The 15,993-nt window shown below is 41.5% G+C and overlaps 1 protein-coding gene across 4 annotated transcripts in view; it reads right to left on the bottom strand.

Moving 5' to 3' along the window:
* Positions 1–15,993, bottom strand: part of arhgef2a (Rho guanine nucleotide exchange factor (GEF) 2a) — a 37,849-nt gene that overhangs the window by 8,348 nt on the left and 13,508 nt on the right. For 3 of the 4 annotated variants that reach the window (XM_026155992.2, XM_080295793.1, XM_026155990.2), the window contains exons 5-18: positions 15,703–15,835; positions 14,390–14,499; positions 13,207–13,350; positions 12,751–13,001; positions 12,551–12,676; positions 10,287–10,407; positions 9,840–9,916; positions 8,860–9,031; positions 6,334–6,410; positions 5,395–5,567; positions 4,741–4,808; positions 3,488–3,676; positions 1,865–1,951; positions 111–160 (exon numbers count right to left, since the gene is read on the bottom strand). In XM_026155992.2, the coding sequence (XP_026011777.1) occupies positions 111–160; positions 1,865–1,951; positions 3,488–3,676; positions 4,741–4,808; positions 5,395–5,567; positions 6,334–6,410; positions 8,860–9,031; positions 9,840–9,916; positions 10,287–10,407; positions 12,551–12,676; positions 12,751–13,001; positions 13,207–13,350; positions 14,390–14,499; positions 15,703–15,835 (1,778 nt within the window). The remainder of the gene's footprint in view (positions 1–110; positions 161–1,864; positions 1,952–3,487; positions 3,677–4,740; positions 4,809–5,394; positions 5,568–6,333; positions 6,411–8,859; positions 9,032–9,839; positions 9,917–10,286; positions 10,408–12,550; positions 12,677–12,750; positions 13,002–13,206; positions 13,351–14,389; positions 14,500–15,702; positions 15,836–15,993) is intronic. The other variant, XM_026155991.2, reaches the window with a different exon arrangement.

Genomic DNA, 15,993 nt, shown 5'->3' with positions numbered 1-15,993 from the left:
CATCGGTCCCGTTAACTTTACTATATGCAACACAAACCAAATCTGAGACCATGTTCAGTTCCATAACTGCACCTCCAAACCCTTTCCCATCATCAACTCTTTGTCCTCACCTTTGCTGCAATAAAATGCTGGGCTCCATTGACCAACAGCTCTTGGTCACCTGAGAAGAGACAAAACACACTCAGTACTTGTCTTGGAGCAATATGTGCAATTTAACCTTTATTTAAAAAAAACAGAAGCTTTTTTATGTAATTCTAAGTTGTTGTTGTAACATAGTTTTCTGGTATCACTTTATAATGATGTCACACTATTAAGCATTAGTAAGGTAAGTATGCTTAATTCATCATTTATAAAGTATTACTCTTCATTAGTATGTAATTTATAAATGTGGATATAATTGTTTATTCTAGACTAAAAAGCTCACTCATAAGGCGCCCATGGTATATTTAGTGTAAATCAGTGACTGAGTGTTTTAAAGGTTTTCTTAATACTTCAGATTATAATTCATGGTTAATTCAGGCAGTTACCAGCAGGCCTGGACTGGTAATCTGGCATACCGAGTATTTGGATGGTGGCCCAGTGCACATGTGGGCTGATGTGTCCACATATTTTCTTTCCTTTGTCGTTGTAATTATACTGTCCAGTAAGCAGCATGAAGACCCGCTGCACATCGCACTGACAGCAGTTCATTTTCATTACTGACACCAAATCACCCAATCACATCCCTTACTGCAACCAGCCCCTCCCCTACTTTCCATGAATTCATGCACCTTTTTGAGAATTCAGATTTATGTGGCCATTAAATAGCAGTATTTACTGACTGAGTGCAGTAACATGCTAGGGAAATCAAGGCTCCATGATAACGCTCATTGATTTGGGATTCTCCTTCATGGTGGAGAACCACCTCGTAACCTGATCTCCTCCTCGCCCCACGGAGCTGCTCTGAGTTCTCACTGAATGAGGAGGAGGTGGAGTCCTTACTTCTTTCATTTAAGCTGTTCACCTGTGTGAAACCGCTATTTAGTCTAATTCAGCTGCACTAAAGCTAACAGACCACAAACCAGACGAAAGCTGAACCTCGGGAACGATCTAAAGAAGTTCCAAAGTCTCAAACATTCCAGAGACATTTTCCTGCATTACCAGTTTAATATGATGGACCCTTTCTTTATATTGTATACACGTATTTGTGAAGCTCTGTGAAAGATTTATTATTGTTTTGTAAAAACAATGTTCATGTTTTATGTTAAATGAAGAAATCTTTGTATGTTCAAGTTGAGCTGTCCTGTGGCTCCACCTCCTTGGTGCATCTTCCTCTTAAACCCCGCCTACAAACCTGCATTATTGTGCAAACCTCAGGTGTGTTATGTTTGCATCTGTATGTTCTGTACTTCTTTCTGTGTTGTCTGCGTCATGTCTCTGTTGGGAAAATAGCTGAGACGTAAATAACCTTCACTTCACATTAACAAATAGTAATTGTCTTAATTAACCATGAATTACACTATGAAACCAGCATTTATAAAACCTCTATTAACCTCACAAACAATGAGCTCATATCTTAATCATCTTAATCATTATATAGAGGAATGGGCGTCCAAATACTTTGTTATTTATGTATTTAGAAATGTTACCATGAACACATTATGAGCTTATTAATCAAGAATGAACATTTATATCTGTATTCATACATTACATACTAAATAGGAGTGTTGTGTTCCAAATGATGACCAAAGCACTTACTAATACCTAACTAATGCCTGATAGTGCCACATTATAGGTTGTTACTATTTTTCTTAATGTATAAATCCATAATTAATTCAGTCAAACTTAAGATGATCATGAATGAGAGACTGAAACGCTGACTTACTACAGTCTACCACCTCCATGTGGCTGTGATGGCACAAAAGGCGGGTGTCCATGCTGAAGCCCAGAAGGAGTTCACTCAGCCTGTCCACTGTGAGGACACACACACGCACACACACGCGCGCACACACACAAACACAAACACACACATATTTCTATTAACTTTACATCTTTTTCTATTTTTCTGTTCCCATGTTGATTCCTCCTGCATGTCTTGTGTTTGATCTCCTCTCTGTGTCAAAACTGCAGCACGTCAGATGTATATATAGTGCGTCAGTCAATGGTAAGTGAGCTCGATATGGCCAAAACAGCTGTTAACTTCCAAAGGGTCGTCGCGTCTCTTCTTAACCTAACTTCAACAACTCTTTGCTAAAGTTTCTTCCTTTCTCATCAACTTTATCCCCTGTAGTTACCACAGCTCTGCTCATCACCCTTGTTTTGAAAATTGCTACCAGTTCACTATTCCTCAGACATCCTCTCAGTTCCTCCACACGTATATCATGTAGACCATTTGCCTTCCACTCTTCATCTTGGCGTAACATGGGGGAAGTAGAACAGACGACACAGCGACGAACAAAGGAAGACTGAGGACTTAAATGCACACATGAGGTGATCTGGGGAAGTGGAGACACATGAGAACACAGCTGACTAGAAGGAAACATAATGACAATACAGGGGAGAGTAACCCTAACTACAATAAACAAAGAACACCATACTCTTTCAAAATAAAACAGGAAACACAGAGACATAGACATGGAGATAGAACATGAACTTAACCTAACCAGAGACATGAAACATGACAGGTAGACACACGGACCAGGGAGAGATGACAAAAGGGACTAAGAAACCAAGGACTAAACTGCAAACTAGAAAACAACTAGATGTGTTAAACTACACATGTGGATACAAAAACAAGCGTTAGAACTTAAACCCTGGGCCACATGGCCCAGTACCGTGACACTTACTTACAATGATCCTCTGTACTTGCCGTATCTGTCCTGCTTTCGCTCTCATTTTCTTTATTGATCAGCTCATCAAACTCCTTCCATCTCAACACACTTTCTTTACTCACAGCAGACAGCACACTGTAAGCCTTTGCCTCTCTATCTCTTATTTGATGTACATTTAGTTCTTGCTCATTCAGTCTGTTTCCAGACGATACATAAAATACTGTAGTACAGTTTTCCTCACCGCTTCATCCAGCTTCTGCCATTCAGTCCTGGATTTTACCTTCACTTACTTCCTTATCTTGATTTCCAGAGGCACCTTGGTTTTTGAAAAATCCACAGCCATCAGCCCTACCTACCCAGCACTACCTCATCACCTCTGTTCCCTCGGTCTACATGTCCACTAAAGTCGGCTTCAGTCTTGAAGCTTTAGCCTCAGCCTCAACTATGTGACAGCTCACGGTCACTTCAGAAAAAATTCAGGGAGAAAAAGTGGATGTAGGAGTTTGGGTAGTAAATATTTTCATTCTTGTTTGCTACAAAATGTTTGTTTTTACTCATACTTCTAATTGAAATTATGTGAAGTTATGTACAAAAACAGTTATTTATTTTTTTGTTGAGTTGGATCAGATATTCACCTTCACATGTGAAGCATGCTAATATGAAACGTGGATAGTTACCCTCAGATGTGGCATCCAGTAATAGTTTTTCAGCACGAGGAGCTTGTGGTGTGTCAGCCCTAAACAAGTAGCGAGTGATGGGAGGCTGCAGGCTCTCCTGGCCACTTGTCACCTCTGCCAGTTCACAGAATAAAGTCACTCTTTCCTGCAGGAGCTCCAGCATCTCCTGGTCCTTGTGCTGCAGGTCAGCTGATTGGATGACAATCAATCAGTCATCAGTCTAAAACAGACGTGCAGAAAAACAAAGCCTGCCTCTTCACAGGTCTCCCTGGTTCATGTTGATCTGACAGAAAGGTCGGGCAGACCCCAGCCTTCACTGGACAAAATGAAAATGCTGATGCAGGACGCTTTAGTTTGAAATACAGTTCATGTAAATAACTATTCAGTTCAATTTTCAGTTTAATTTTATTTGTATGAAACAAGCTCAGACATGGTCTAAACAGGAGGAGACCAGTGCAGCTATGACTGTGGAGCAGAAACGGTTTTTCCTGCTGATTCTTTGGTCGACTTGTTATTTGTTCATATCTTCATTTAACTTCCTAGTTTTAGTTTGTCCTGTTCTCAGTTCTTGGTTGTTGAGAGTTTAGTTCCACTCTTGTGCCAATTCCCCGATAAGTTCATGTCTGTTTCCTCGTTTAGTCACGTGCTTCACTTCCTCTGCTTCTGGTTAGATGTCACTGCTCCAAAATTGTTTGCAATCAATACATCAGAAAAAAAGCAGCTTGATGAGAGAAATTCTGTGAGGCATTTGATGGTTTTACCGTTACCAAAGCTGCTTTGCTCTTTATGGTTTTACTGTTTACTGTTGTTCCAAACTTGTGAAATGCTGCCTTCTTGTGCAAAAGCATTTACTGTGGGCAAAAACGCAATCCAAGATAATACTGGCATGTCAGAAGATCTAAACGATTCCTGACACTAGCACAGATGTTCTGCCTGTGGATACTACAGCAGTTTACATTTTTAGATCAGGTTTGGTATGTTTGATACTCTGACAGGGCCTTTGGATTTGGTTTGGAGATCACAGTGATGTTCGGTCCAGTGGAACCTCTGTATTTGGTAAAAGTATGGAAACCTTTAAATAACTATTTAGGACCAAAAGGGTGAAAGAAAACCTGAGTATTCATCTTTTTGGTTAAAGTTTGTGGTAGAGAACACGTAGCCACCAGTAAGACTAAGCTACCATGTCGTCTTTTTCTGGTTCCCAGGTATTTGAAATGTGAATGTAATTCAGTTAGTCTGTATATTCTCCTGACCTTTGAGCCTCCTCAGGTGAGCCTTGTGTTCCGACTCTATCAGGGGAAACTCCTCTCTTGATGGACACCTGAACACACAAAATCCAGACCACACATGCCGTCTTATCAGTCACATAACAGACACGAACGTTTTAGATTTGTCGTTTTTTTGTTCATAAACTAATTAGTAGACATTTATACCTCAATAATTAAACAGTTTATCACAACTTGGGTCTCATTTTTGTAACTCGACTTTATTACCCTGCCCTCACCTATGGTTACAAGCTCTGGGTAGTGACCAAAAAACGGGTACAGACAGAAATGAGCTTCCCCTGAAGAGTGTCTGGCCTCTGGGGTGAGGAGCTCAGCCATCTGGGAGTTATTATTAGTATTATTATTATTATTATTATATAGGAACCAGTGTGCCGACCTCATAACCTATAGGAGGAAAGTACAGGCTCTATGAAAAACATGCTACATTTATTCTGCTCTGCAAATGCAAATAAATGTTTGTGTTTTCTGTGGGATTTACAGTCCATAATTGTCTCTGGGTAATTACATTTTTCTTTATATTTTCCAAAATGCAGAAATAAGACCCAAGATGTAATAAACTTCAGTTTGTAGACTACAAACCGATGGAAAGCTTTAGCATGTGTTGTGTGTGCATTTACCCACTTGCTGACAGCGTGCTGTACATGGCGTATCCAGATGTTCTTGTCATCCTTGGAGGCAGCATAAAACTCGTACATCTCAGGAGGGGTGGAATCACTAATCAGATACATGCCTCGTTCCTGATTGGCTATGTCCCTTACTATTAGGTTCTGAAGGGACAGTACTGGAGGCTTGTCCTAAAACGTACAACATGGATAGTTTTAGTGAAATAAAGAGAAAAACTTGTTGTAACTATGTGTTTTTTTCACCCTCGTTTATCTTTTATTTTCCATTTTAAATAAACGACTTAGTTCAGTTACATGAAGGCTTACACACACACACACACACACACACACGCACACACACACACACACACACGCACACACACGCACACACACACACACACACACACACACACACACACACACACACACGCACACACACGCACACACACACACACACACACACACACACGCACGCACGCACACACGCACACACACACACACGCACACACACACACACACGCACGCACACACGCGCACACACACACGCACGCACGCACACACGCACGCACGCACGCACACACACACACACACGCACGCACGCACGCACGCACACACACACACCTCGAACAGGTAAAACAGCCAGGACACACCTAAAGATACAGATTCTGTGCATTTCTGTTAGCATGCTTAGCATGCTGCAGCGTCATTGTACTTTCTCTTTCTTGCTGCATTCGCTCTCTGTCACCTGCTTCATCGCTGTCTGTGTGTAAGCAGTATTTACTTATTTATCCATATTTATTTAGTGTTTTGAAATATCCTTTTCAAAACAAAAGGGTTACAATGTTTAAAAAATGTCTTTCCAAAAATGATGCATTTGTGTAATTAGTTTTAGCATGCTTTGGGGGGGTTTTGGTTAGTTTTTTGTGTGTTTTTAACATGTGTGCAAATATTTTCTTACCATAGATGGAAAGATGCACCTCTGGTCCTTCTCCTGCAGAAACACCAGGATGTCAGACATCAGTAAGACCTGTATATCTACACAAACACACACATAAACATTTTTTTAGACTAGAATCACCCTTTAGTGTCATTGTATAAAATCTTTACTTAATGCAGTGCAGGATGGTTCTGGGTTTAAATGCGGAAGTGTGGAAGATAGACAGAGGACCTGTAGGAAACCAATGCAGGCAACCATAGAGAAAGACGCCACCACCCAGCAGGTTCAATCCCAGGCTTTCAAACCTTGGCAACAACAACACAGCCCCTTTCTAAAACTTGAATTTCAATTTAGTTGTACTTATACAGCTCCAAATCACAACAGCAGTTGCCTTAAGGCACTGAGAGATTAATATTGCAAAGTAGGGACCTACAATAATACAGAGAAAACAGAGAAAACAGAGAAAAACGAAATCATTGGATCTCCTTTGAGCCCTTTGGTGCTTTTAGCAGGAAGAAACCTCCAGCAGAACCAGGCTCAGGGAGGGGCGGGGCCATCTGCTCCAACCAGTTGGGGTCAGGGGACAGAGACAGGACAAGTTATCAATCAATATAATAATATTTTTTAATTATAATTAATAATAGTAGAATATTCATAATAAAACGAAGAATGGATCCTCCTTTAACTAAGGGAGGATTCAGGGTCACCTGATCCAGCCCTAACTATGCTTTAGCAAAAAGGAAAGTTTGGGCTATGCTCTAATGGGGTGATATGTTATTATAAAGCTATTAAGATGTTTGTTTGCTTGTTTGTGATTGAAAGGATTTTACATTTGGATTTAACAGGGAGCCAATCATGAGAAGCCAGTATGGGAGTAATATGTTATTTCTTATTTGTCGTGTTAAGGCCGTCATTTTCTCCATGGGTGTTAAAATCACCCACACCACTCGGACAGCCAGCAATTGAATATGACCGTGTCTGACATTGTTTGTTAAAGAAAAACAAAAAAGATAAATGCTCATATTTTATGAGCATAAACAACAACAAAAAATCAGTTAAATGTGAGGAGTGAAATGAAAATTAATCAGTAAGATACAAGGTAACAACATAAGTCTCTTATTCTGGGCAAACACATCAGGTGGACCTTGTCCTCCACCGACATTCTTCTTCGTCTTTTGGTGTGTTGTTCATTTTTCATATCGGCTTTGATGTTTCTTTTTTTACCGGATCCATAATCCATGCCTCGGGGAACTAACATTAACATAACTACCTTGTTAATGTCACAGTCCTGGGTCAGTCTTTGAGTTCATTTCTAGTATCTTGGCTTCTGTTCCTGTGCTCCGTGTTCCCTCTGTGTCCTCAGTCAGTCATGTCTCTATGTCTCAGTGTTAAGACAGCATTGTTGTGTATGTCTCTTGCGTTTCCTGTTTTACTTTGAAACTCCATGTCCTATGTCAGTGTATTCTGTTTTCCTCCCTGTCCTCATGTTTAATTAGGTTCAGCTGTGTCTCCCTCCTGTTGTGCATTTCCCTCGTTACCTTGTGTGTATTTATGCTCTGTGCTGTCCTCTGTCTCTTGTCGGTCTGTCTGCATTTATTCTTGCTTGCCTTTCTTGCTTGGCGATCGTGGCTCAAGAGTTGGGAGTTCGCCTTGTAATCGGAAGGTTGCTGGTTCGAGCCCCGGCTCGGACAGTCTCGGTCGTTGTGTCCTCGGGCAAGACACTTCACCCGTTGCCTACTGGTGGTGGTCAGAGGGCCCGGTGGCGCCAGTGTCCGGCAGCCTCGCCTCTGTCAGTGCGCCCCAGGGTGGCTGTGGCTACAATGTAGCTGCCATCATATGTGTGTGAATGTGTGTGTGGATGTGTGTGTGGATGTAGTGTAAAGCGCTATACAAATACAGGCCATTTACCATTTAATTCTAGTTGTGCAGAGTGTCCCAACTTTTCATTGTGCACAGCCGTACTTACTTTTATTATTGTTTTTATTTCATTATATTTGTCATTTTTTAAATTGAGAATTTGTTTCATAATTGAGATTCACGGTTTTTAAGGTGCATTTTAATGTTGTTTAGTGTTAATGACAGAATAATTACATAAGCCAACGTATAACGTGTGTTTTATATATACAGTCTGTACATCAGGGGCGTCCAACTCCAGGCCTGGAGGGCCGGTGTCCTGCAGGTTTAGATGTGTTCTTGATCCAACACAATTTAAATGACCTCCTCAAAATGTCCTGAAGTTCTCCAGAGGCCTGGTAATGAACTAATCGTGTGATTCAGGCGTGTTGACCCAGGGTGAGATCTAAACCTCCCTCGAGGCCTGGAGTTGGTCACCCCTGCTGTAAAGGTCAACTGAGGCTGATTTAAATGTTCAGTTTTGACTTGATGGTATTTTATCAATATGAACCAAAATCTCTGAGGAGTCTTTTCACCACCTCGTTGAATCTATGCCATAAAGAATTAAGACAGCTAGTAATAGGACAATAGTCAGTGTCTACCTGTTGTATTATGTTTATTTTATTAAATATTAATCACCCAATTGTTGTGTACCTTTGAGTCGTGATCCTGGAGTTTTCCAGAAAAGGGTCCCTTCACGGATAAGTCTCCTTCGGAGTAACTCTCCAGCTTTAAATATTCCTCCATCCCGTACTATGGCCTCAGCCCTTGGGTCAAGCTTGGCATGGATTTCCTGAAGCCGCTGCGTTTTCTCCAGATCGTCCATCTGCCGACAGGAAATTCAATCTTACATTTTCAGTTTGATTAAATCATCTGAATGAACCAGCGAGCTAATCTGAGTCGGCTAAAATGGATGTTACAAGGAGATTTGTAAGATCCGTTTCGAAACGGTGATGGAGGTGGAGGTGTGCTCTGAAGAGAAGAGGAATGAACATCACTTAGACAAAATAAATGTGTGTGAATTGGAGGGAGTCAGGCGGAAAGATGAACATACAAAGTCTAAGTGTTTAAAAATGAAGCTGAGTTTTACTGAGTTTTAGTAAAAGTAGAGGAATAGTAAGGTCTTATTACTAAATGTTATTCTATTGAAACTAATAAATACTACATATTATGACTGTATTACAGTGTAATACATTATAAGACAGAAAATACGATGAGATTTTTCAGTAGATAAAAAACAGAAGTAAATCAGTCTTAGAAAAAAACAAAGATCTCGAGTATGAGCTAAAAGCACTTGTGTGGAAGTTTAGAGCCTGTCGAACAGGGCAGGCAATTGTTTGTCCTGTAAATGCTACAAATCCTCTCTCTGGTTAGTGAAACAAGTCGTCCACTTTACAGCTGAGGTAGGAGAACAAATGAATGCTGGGTTGTTAGCACAAGCTAAAAACTAGAGATCTAAAGACCTAATCTAAGCGTCATTTAGGAAGAATGAGTGTTTGCACTGACTTGTACTTGATGTCTGAATGTGTAAGATTTAGAAAAGAACATAAATTCTTTGTGAGTTTGCTGATATTTGAATATGAAGAGAATGAATGACGCACAGATTATTGCACAGGGAGCAAACACTTCAGTACCTGTTGGTCTATTGAACTAAGCAGTTCTCTGATCATCAGCAGAGCCTGGGCCACAGAGGAAGCTTCTTCTTCATCATCTGGATAAAATAGAAACAATCATCTGATTCATCTCTAATTTCAGTAAAACTGTGAAGTTTGAATTTCATCTTCTGACAATTTTTTCAAAAGAAAGAAAGAAATATGAATTTGCATATATGAGTTTTAATTTACTAAATCCAGCTCACAAAAGCTTCATGTACCAAATATATTACCCTGGGTGTTAAAGGGTTAGGTTTACAGTAAATAACAGAAAAATGGAGAAGAGGAAAAAGTTCCCATTGAAGCCTGGTTTTGCTTCGTTGTGTGGAACCATGAATGTTAGTTAAATGTGAAAACCAGCATTTTTTAATTTTCTAGTGACATTGTAGATCTGAGAAAAGAAGGAGGCAGATGACTGGGATGAGTCACCTGTTGTGTTGTCCAGAATGCGCTGAATAAGTGCAGGATACTTGAACATCCGCTGAGTCACCAATAAGATGCACTCTTGAACACCATGGCAACGTAGCAAGGGTCCTCGACTCACCTGCTGCTAAGAGACAGAAAGGAAGCTTTAATTTTTCATCATTATTTAAAAGCGATCAGTTTGAATCATACACTCAGCAGAGCTGAAGTCAAAGGTATGACTTTTCTCCACGAAGTCATGGTTTCAACCAGCTTCCACGAGGGTGGCCTGAGGGCGCGACAATGTCTAGCTAGCCCTGTGCTAACTGTATCAACACTGTATCAACACTGTATCAACACTGTATCGACACTGTATCAACACTGTATCAGCACTGTATCAACACTGTATCAGCACTGTATCGACACTGTATCAGCACTGTATCGACACTGTATCAACACTGTATCGACACTGTATCGACACTGTATCAGCACTGTATCGACACTGTATCGACACTGTATCGACACTGTATCAGCACTGTATCGACACTGTATCGACACTGTATCAGCACTGTATCGACACTGTATCGACACTGTATCAGCACTGTATCGACACTGTATCGACACTGTATCAACACTGTATCGACACTGTATCAACACTGTATCAGCACTGTATCGACACTGTATCAACACTGTATCGACACTGTATCGACACTGTATCAGCACTGTATCGACACTGTATCGACACTGTATCAGCACTGTATCGACACTGTATCAACACTGTATCGACACTGTATCGACACTGTATCAGCACTGTATCGACACTGTATCGACACTGTATCAGCACTGTATCGACACTGTATCAACACTGTATCAGCACTGTATCAACACTGTATCGACACTGTATCAACACTGTATCAGCACTGTATCGACACTGTATCGACACTGTATCGACACTGTATTGACACTGTATCAACACTGTATCAACACTGTATCGACACTGTATGTGTGAGTGCATGATTGGCATTTGTCACAGAATAGCAGAATTGGCAGGTCCACCCTGGTATCCTGTGCTGTCCACACATAAGTGCAGGTTCACACTGAACACACGTGACATACGTAAGAGGACCCGGAGTAGTCGTGGGGAACACTCTGCTGCCCGGACAAGTTTAGTGGTGGGCCAGTGATGGTCGGGGTGGCCTGTCTGTGCTTCATCAGTACCTAAGATAAATGCACTGCCTGATAAAATGAACAGAACACTTGGAAAAAACATCAGATATCAATGGGGGGGAAAGAATTCGCACACGGGTCTCTACAGGCTGAGCGACGCCATCCTGACCGTCGTTAAGTATCAGTGGGAATTCCTCTGCCCCACTGTACCCTGCACTGGTGCAGTGGTTAACTGGGCTGCTCCTGGTGCACTTTATCTGGCGCAAATGTGCAGGCAGATGTAAAAGTAGATCCCCCAGGTCACCATCTGCCGTCTCATTAGGAGCATGTCCCAACATTGTCAGTCATACAAACTCCTGAGTACCGTTAGTAAAATGGGAGAGCCTGCTGCGCCATTCTTTAAATTCAGCCGTCTGTAGGTTCATAATTTCATTTCATTCCATCAAACAATGAGGCATCCTTTCATTCCTAACTCATTACCATCTGTACCAGTATCAGTATCCAGCATGAATGTTTTCCCCATTAAGATCTGATGTGTTTTCCAAGTGTTCTTTTAATTTTAGGAGGCAGTGAATTTATCTTAGGCACCGATGAAGCATTTCCTCCACTCTTCAATTGAAGCTGCGTTTTCTTTTTCTTGAACGTGTCCTCTTGTTCTGAAACAGCATTTTTGCCCTTTTTTAACCAATTATAGCAGCGACATCTGGTTCCTTATGTCTTTCAGACATGCTCATTCAAACCCTTTAGCTCTCCTCCGACATGATCAACATCTTTAGTCTATGCTTAGTAAAATTAAAATGCCTTTAGTATGAAACATTGTAGGTGCCAAGTAAGCCAGTTATTTAATTATGCTTATTGTTGCTTTATTGTTCATATTTATTATGCTGCTGCGTCGTCAACAGCAGCACCAACAACAACTGGTAACAAGCCCTCGCGGTCACACGAGGCTGCTGATGCTGGAAACAGCTGTGGAGGAGTGCAGCAGGAAGGCCAGCAGTCCCAACAACAATATGAGGAAGAGAGGGAGGAAGGTGAAATAATAATTAGGAAGTATAATTGGAACAAGTCTTGGTAGGTCGGTACGGTCGTTAACATATACATATGTCCATGCATGTGTCTCCTACCCGTATGAAGAACTGGAACTTCTTGTCTTTAGCGAGCAGCTCCTTGTATAATTTGACAGCCTTTAAGTGTCGGCTACAGAACTCAGCATAAGTCTTCTGCATGTCATCTGCAGACTGGCCTGAGAACTGGCAGAAGAACACAAACAAGTCACGTTACTGTGGATATGAGTCAGTAAGGGGAAGTCAGCAGAATCACAAACCTGCTCTACTAGAATATCCCCCAGCTGATGAATGGTGTAATTGTGGTTGGATCCAGGTTGCAGGCTGTTCTTGCGCCGCAGGAGAAGTTGTGCCAGAAACTGGGAATGTATCTTGATGAGCTGGTCCAGGCAGGGAAACATAGCATGCACGGTGCTGGGCTCTAACTGAAGCTCCTCCAGCATGCCCTGTCGAAACACCCTCTCCATGATCTGCAGTGTCTGCATGTGGTGCAGCTCTGTATGGATCAGCTCTAAGAGACACACACACGTATAACAAAGGTGAGATGAGATGCATACGACATTTTTAAATGACAACCATTGCATATTTCTAAACGGTGACATACTGATTTGTTTTCTATGTGTGTCCATATGCAAACACATGTATAATGTTTAGCAATAGACTGAACGTCTGCATATGAGGCAGAAATGATGAAAAATAGATCATGTTTTTGTCACCATAGATGACATCCTGCCTCTTGATAACATTTTTGCGATGTGTCTGTAAGTAACTGCTATCCACAGCCATGCTCCACGAGTCAGCCTTAAAGTCCTGGCCCTCAAGCTCGATCTCCTCCAGGACTGAGGCGTAGTACAGTTCTCCTAAAGAGGAAAAGAAGATCAGTATGAAAGACTGCAGACTCACAGATTATTGTTTATTTTACTATTGTTATATGAGAGATTATTGTAGACTGAAGACAAAAGTTTGAACAGACGACTTGAGCTTTCTCCTGAAGGTTTGAAGATTCAACGACCTCTTCATGAAATGTGTCACGTTTCACTTCTACTGCTGTACAGTTGTATTCCACTACATTCAGGAAGAATGTTTATGAGGATCTTATTACCAATCAGAGCATGCACCAAACGGTTAATGGACTGGTTCTCATGTGGCACTTTTCTACTCTACCCGAGCACTCAAAGCACTTTATACAACCAGGGTCATTCAGCCATTTATACAAGCACTTATTTTTTTATATGACAGTGCTTCCTGTCTAGCATTCACGCACATTCATACTCTGATGGATGCAACTTGGGGTCAGTATCCTGCCCAAGGATATTCGGCCCATTAAACCACCTGTGGACACCTGCTCCACCTCCTGAGCTGCAGCCACCCCCAACTACTAGTAGTTAAGCGATTATCTATTAAAGTTAAGCACCAAACATGCATTCATGTTGACAAGCTTGCTTAAATTCTGGAAACATGCATTCATTTGTCACAATGTTACAATAAGAAGGTGTGCAGGCGTGGACAGAACGTTCTGTCCACCTTATTAATCCATAAACTATCAGACAGATTATTGGAACTTGTACTCTTTGCAGTCTCCCATTCAGCCCTTACTTTCTATGTGGAAAATAGTCACAAGGAATTTCTTTTTTAAATACCTACATTCTCCAGGTACACCTGTTCAACTGCTCATTTATGCACATATCTAATCAGCAGCATCAGTTCTCTGGGTGGAAATGGACTTCATGAACTGTTCTGGTTTGTTTTCTACTACAGTCCAGTGCATTATGATGTTGCTGGAAGAATGACCAGTCTTTGGCCTGCAGACTTGTGAGTATATAACATACATGTATAATTAACTGACTGTGAACACATGGAGCTGTCTAAGATTTTGTGCTGCTTGGATGTTTGCGATACCGTCATCATTGAGCGACTCCATCGACATCGTTCTGTTTCTGAAGCTGAGGGAGTCTGTCGACTGGGAGAGAATTCTGCGTAGTCCCAGGGGAGCATCATCATTCAGCGACCTGCAGCACACACATGCATGCAGGTATTATTGGTGCCTAACTATTGTGCATGAGATAAATGTAGCGGCAAACAAACTGGAGAACCAAACAGAGCCAAATGTTAAAATAATAAGAGGCACCTTGAACAGTGGTGTTTAATGCATAGAGATTTCACTGGCTGCACACCAACTCATACATTTTGGAGTTGGGAATGTTGGTGTTTTGATTGACAGACATACTGAAACTGACAGTTTCCAACTAAGTTTGTGGGTTAACTGAAAATTTCCTCGTGTATATATATTAGCGTGGAGCCGTATAAATTGCCAGCACAAACTCAACAAATCAGTGTCAATCCCAGACACAGTGGATGAGCTCTTTGGTTTCGAACAAACATGGAGTGGAGGGTTTGTAATAGATTATCTTTTTTGAAGGTTTTCTGCTCTTTTTGGGTGTATGTGTCACAGAAAAAGAGCAACAAGGCTGCACTGTTCGCACAACTTCACGGGGGCCATGTGTGCCTCCTGTAACCCCCACCGGTCTCTGTGTCCAGTTTGCATGTCTTAGTCTGGGTCTCGGGCCTTCACAGTTTTTCCTTCCTACTGTCGCTAAGTGCTTGTTGGGGTTTTCTCAGTATTGTGGGGTCTTGCAACATAAAGTGCCTTGAGGCGGCTGCTGTTGTGATTTTGTATCATATAAATAAACTGAACTGAGCTGAATTCAAATCAGGTGGAGCAGAGTAAATTTTGCAATCTGAGATATTATCACACCGTCCCTGTGAGCATTTACAAAACCTGTATACATCTTTATCATTGCCAGTGACTGTAGCATGAAGATGGATAATCTTCATCATCATCTGTCTGTCAGCCACAGTCTGTTCTGTGCCTCACTCATCAAAAACATTGACATGTTGGGGGAAAGCAAGCATGAATACTCATAGTTGCAGCTCAAAATCATCTTGAATTAGCTTCATGACCTTTCCTGTCCCACCATGTGACAGTGAGTGACCACGGTTAAGGTCACATACTGTGTTTTTAAAAGATCATTTCCTGTCCTGCTTTTTATGCATTCTTGGTGTTCGCTGAACATTCGACAAAGCAAATCCAAACTAGTGGATGTGACTGGTTTCTGTCCTTAATCCAGCAAACCAGCGTGCACTGATGACCTCAGGTAGCTTTAACCAAACAACAGAGCAACACTAATATTCGCTCTGTGTTTATGACCCACCCTACGATGTTGTTGGTGGAGACACTCTTGGACAGGGATAGGTGAGAGCGGCCACGGCGTGATCTGAGCAGAGATTGTCGGAAGCTTTCAGAGGGGTAAATAGCTGAAGTTGGACGTTCTCGCATTCCTTGAGCTGAGAGGAGAAAATAGTTGTATTATAAAGAGAATTGGCTGAAGAAAGGGAAAAATATTCCAACATGTTAGCAAGCTAAAGAGGATTTTAATGATGACGGAGGAACATACTGATAAAGAGATAGATAGGAGGGAGGAAGGAAAGAAGACAGGACGAGA

This window comes from Astatotilapia calliptera, chromosome 22, assembly GCF_964374335.1.
Source record: "Astatotilapia calliptera chromosome 22, fAstCal68.1, whole genome shotgun sequence".
In the NCBI taxonomy this organism is placed as follows: Eukaryota; Metazoa; Chordata; class Actinopteri; order Cichliformes; family Cichlidae; genus Astatotilapia; species Astatotilapia calliptera.
This window is presented reverse-complemented; position numbering and strand designations above follow the sequence as displayed.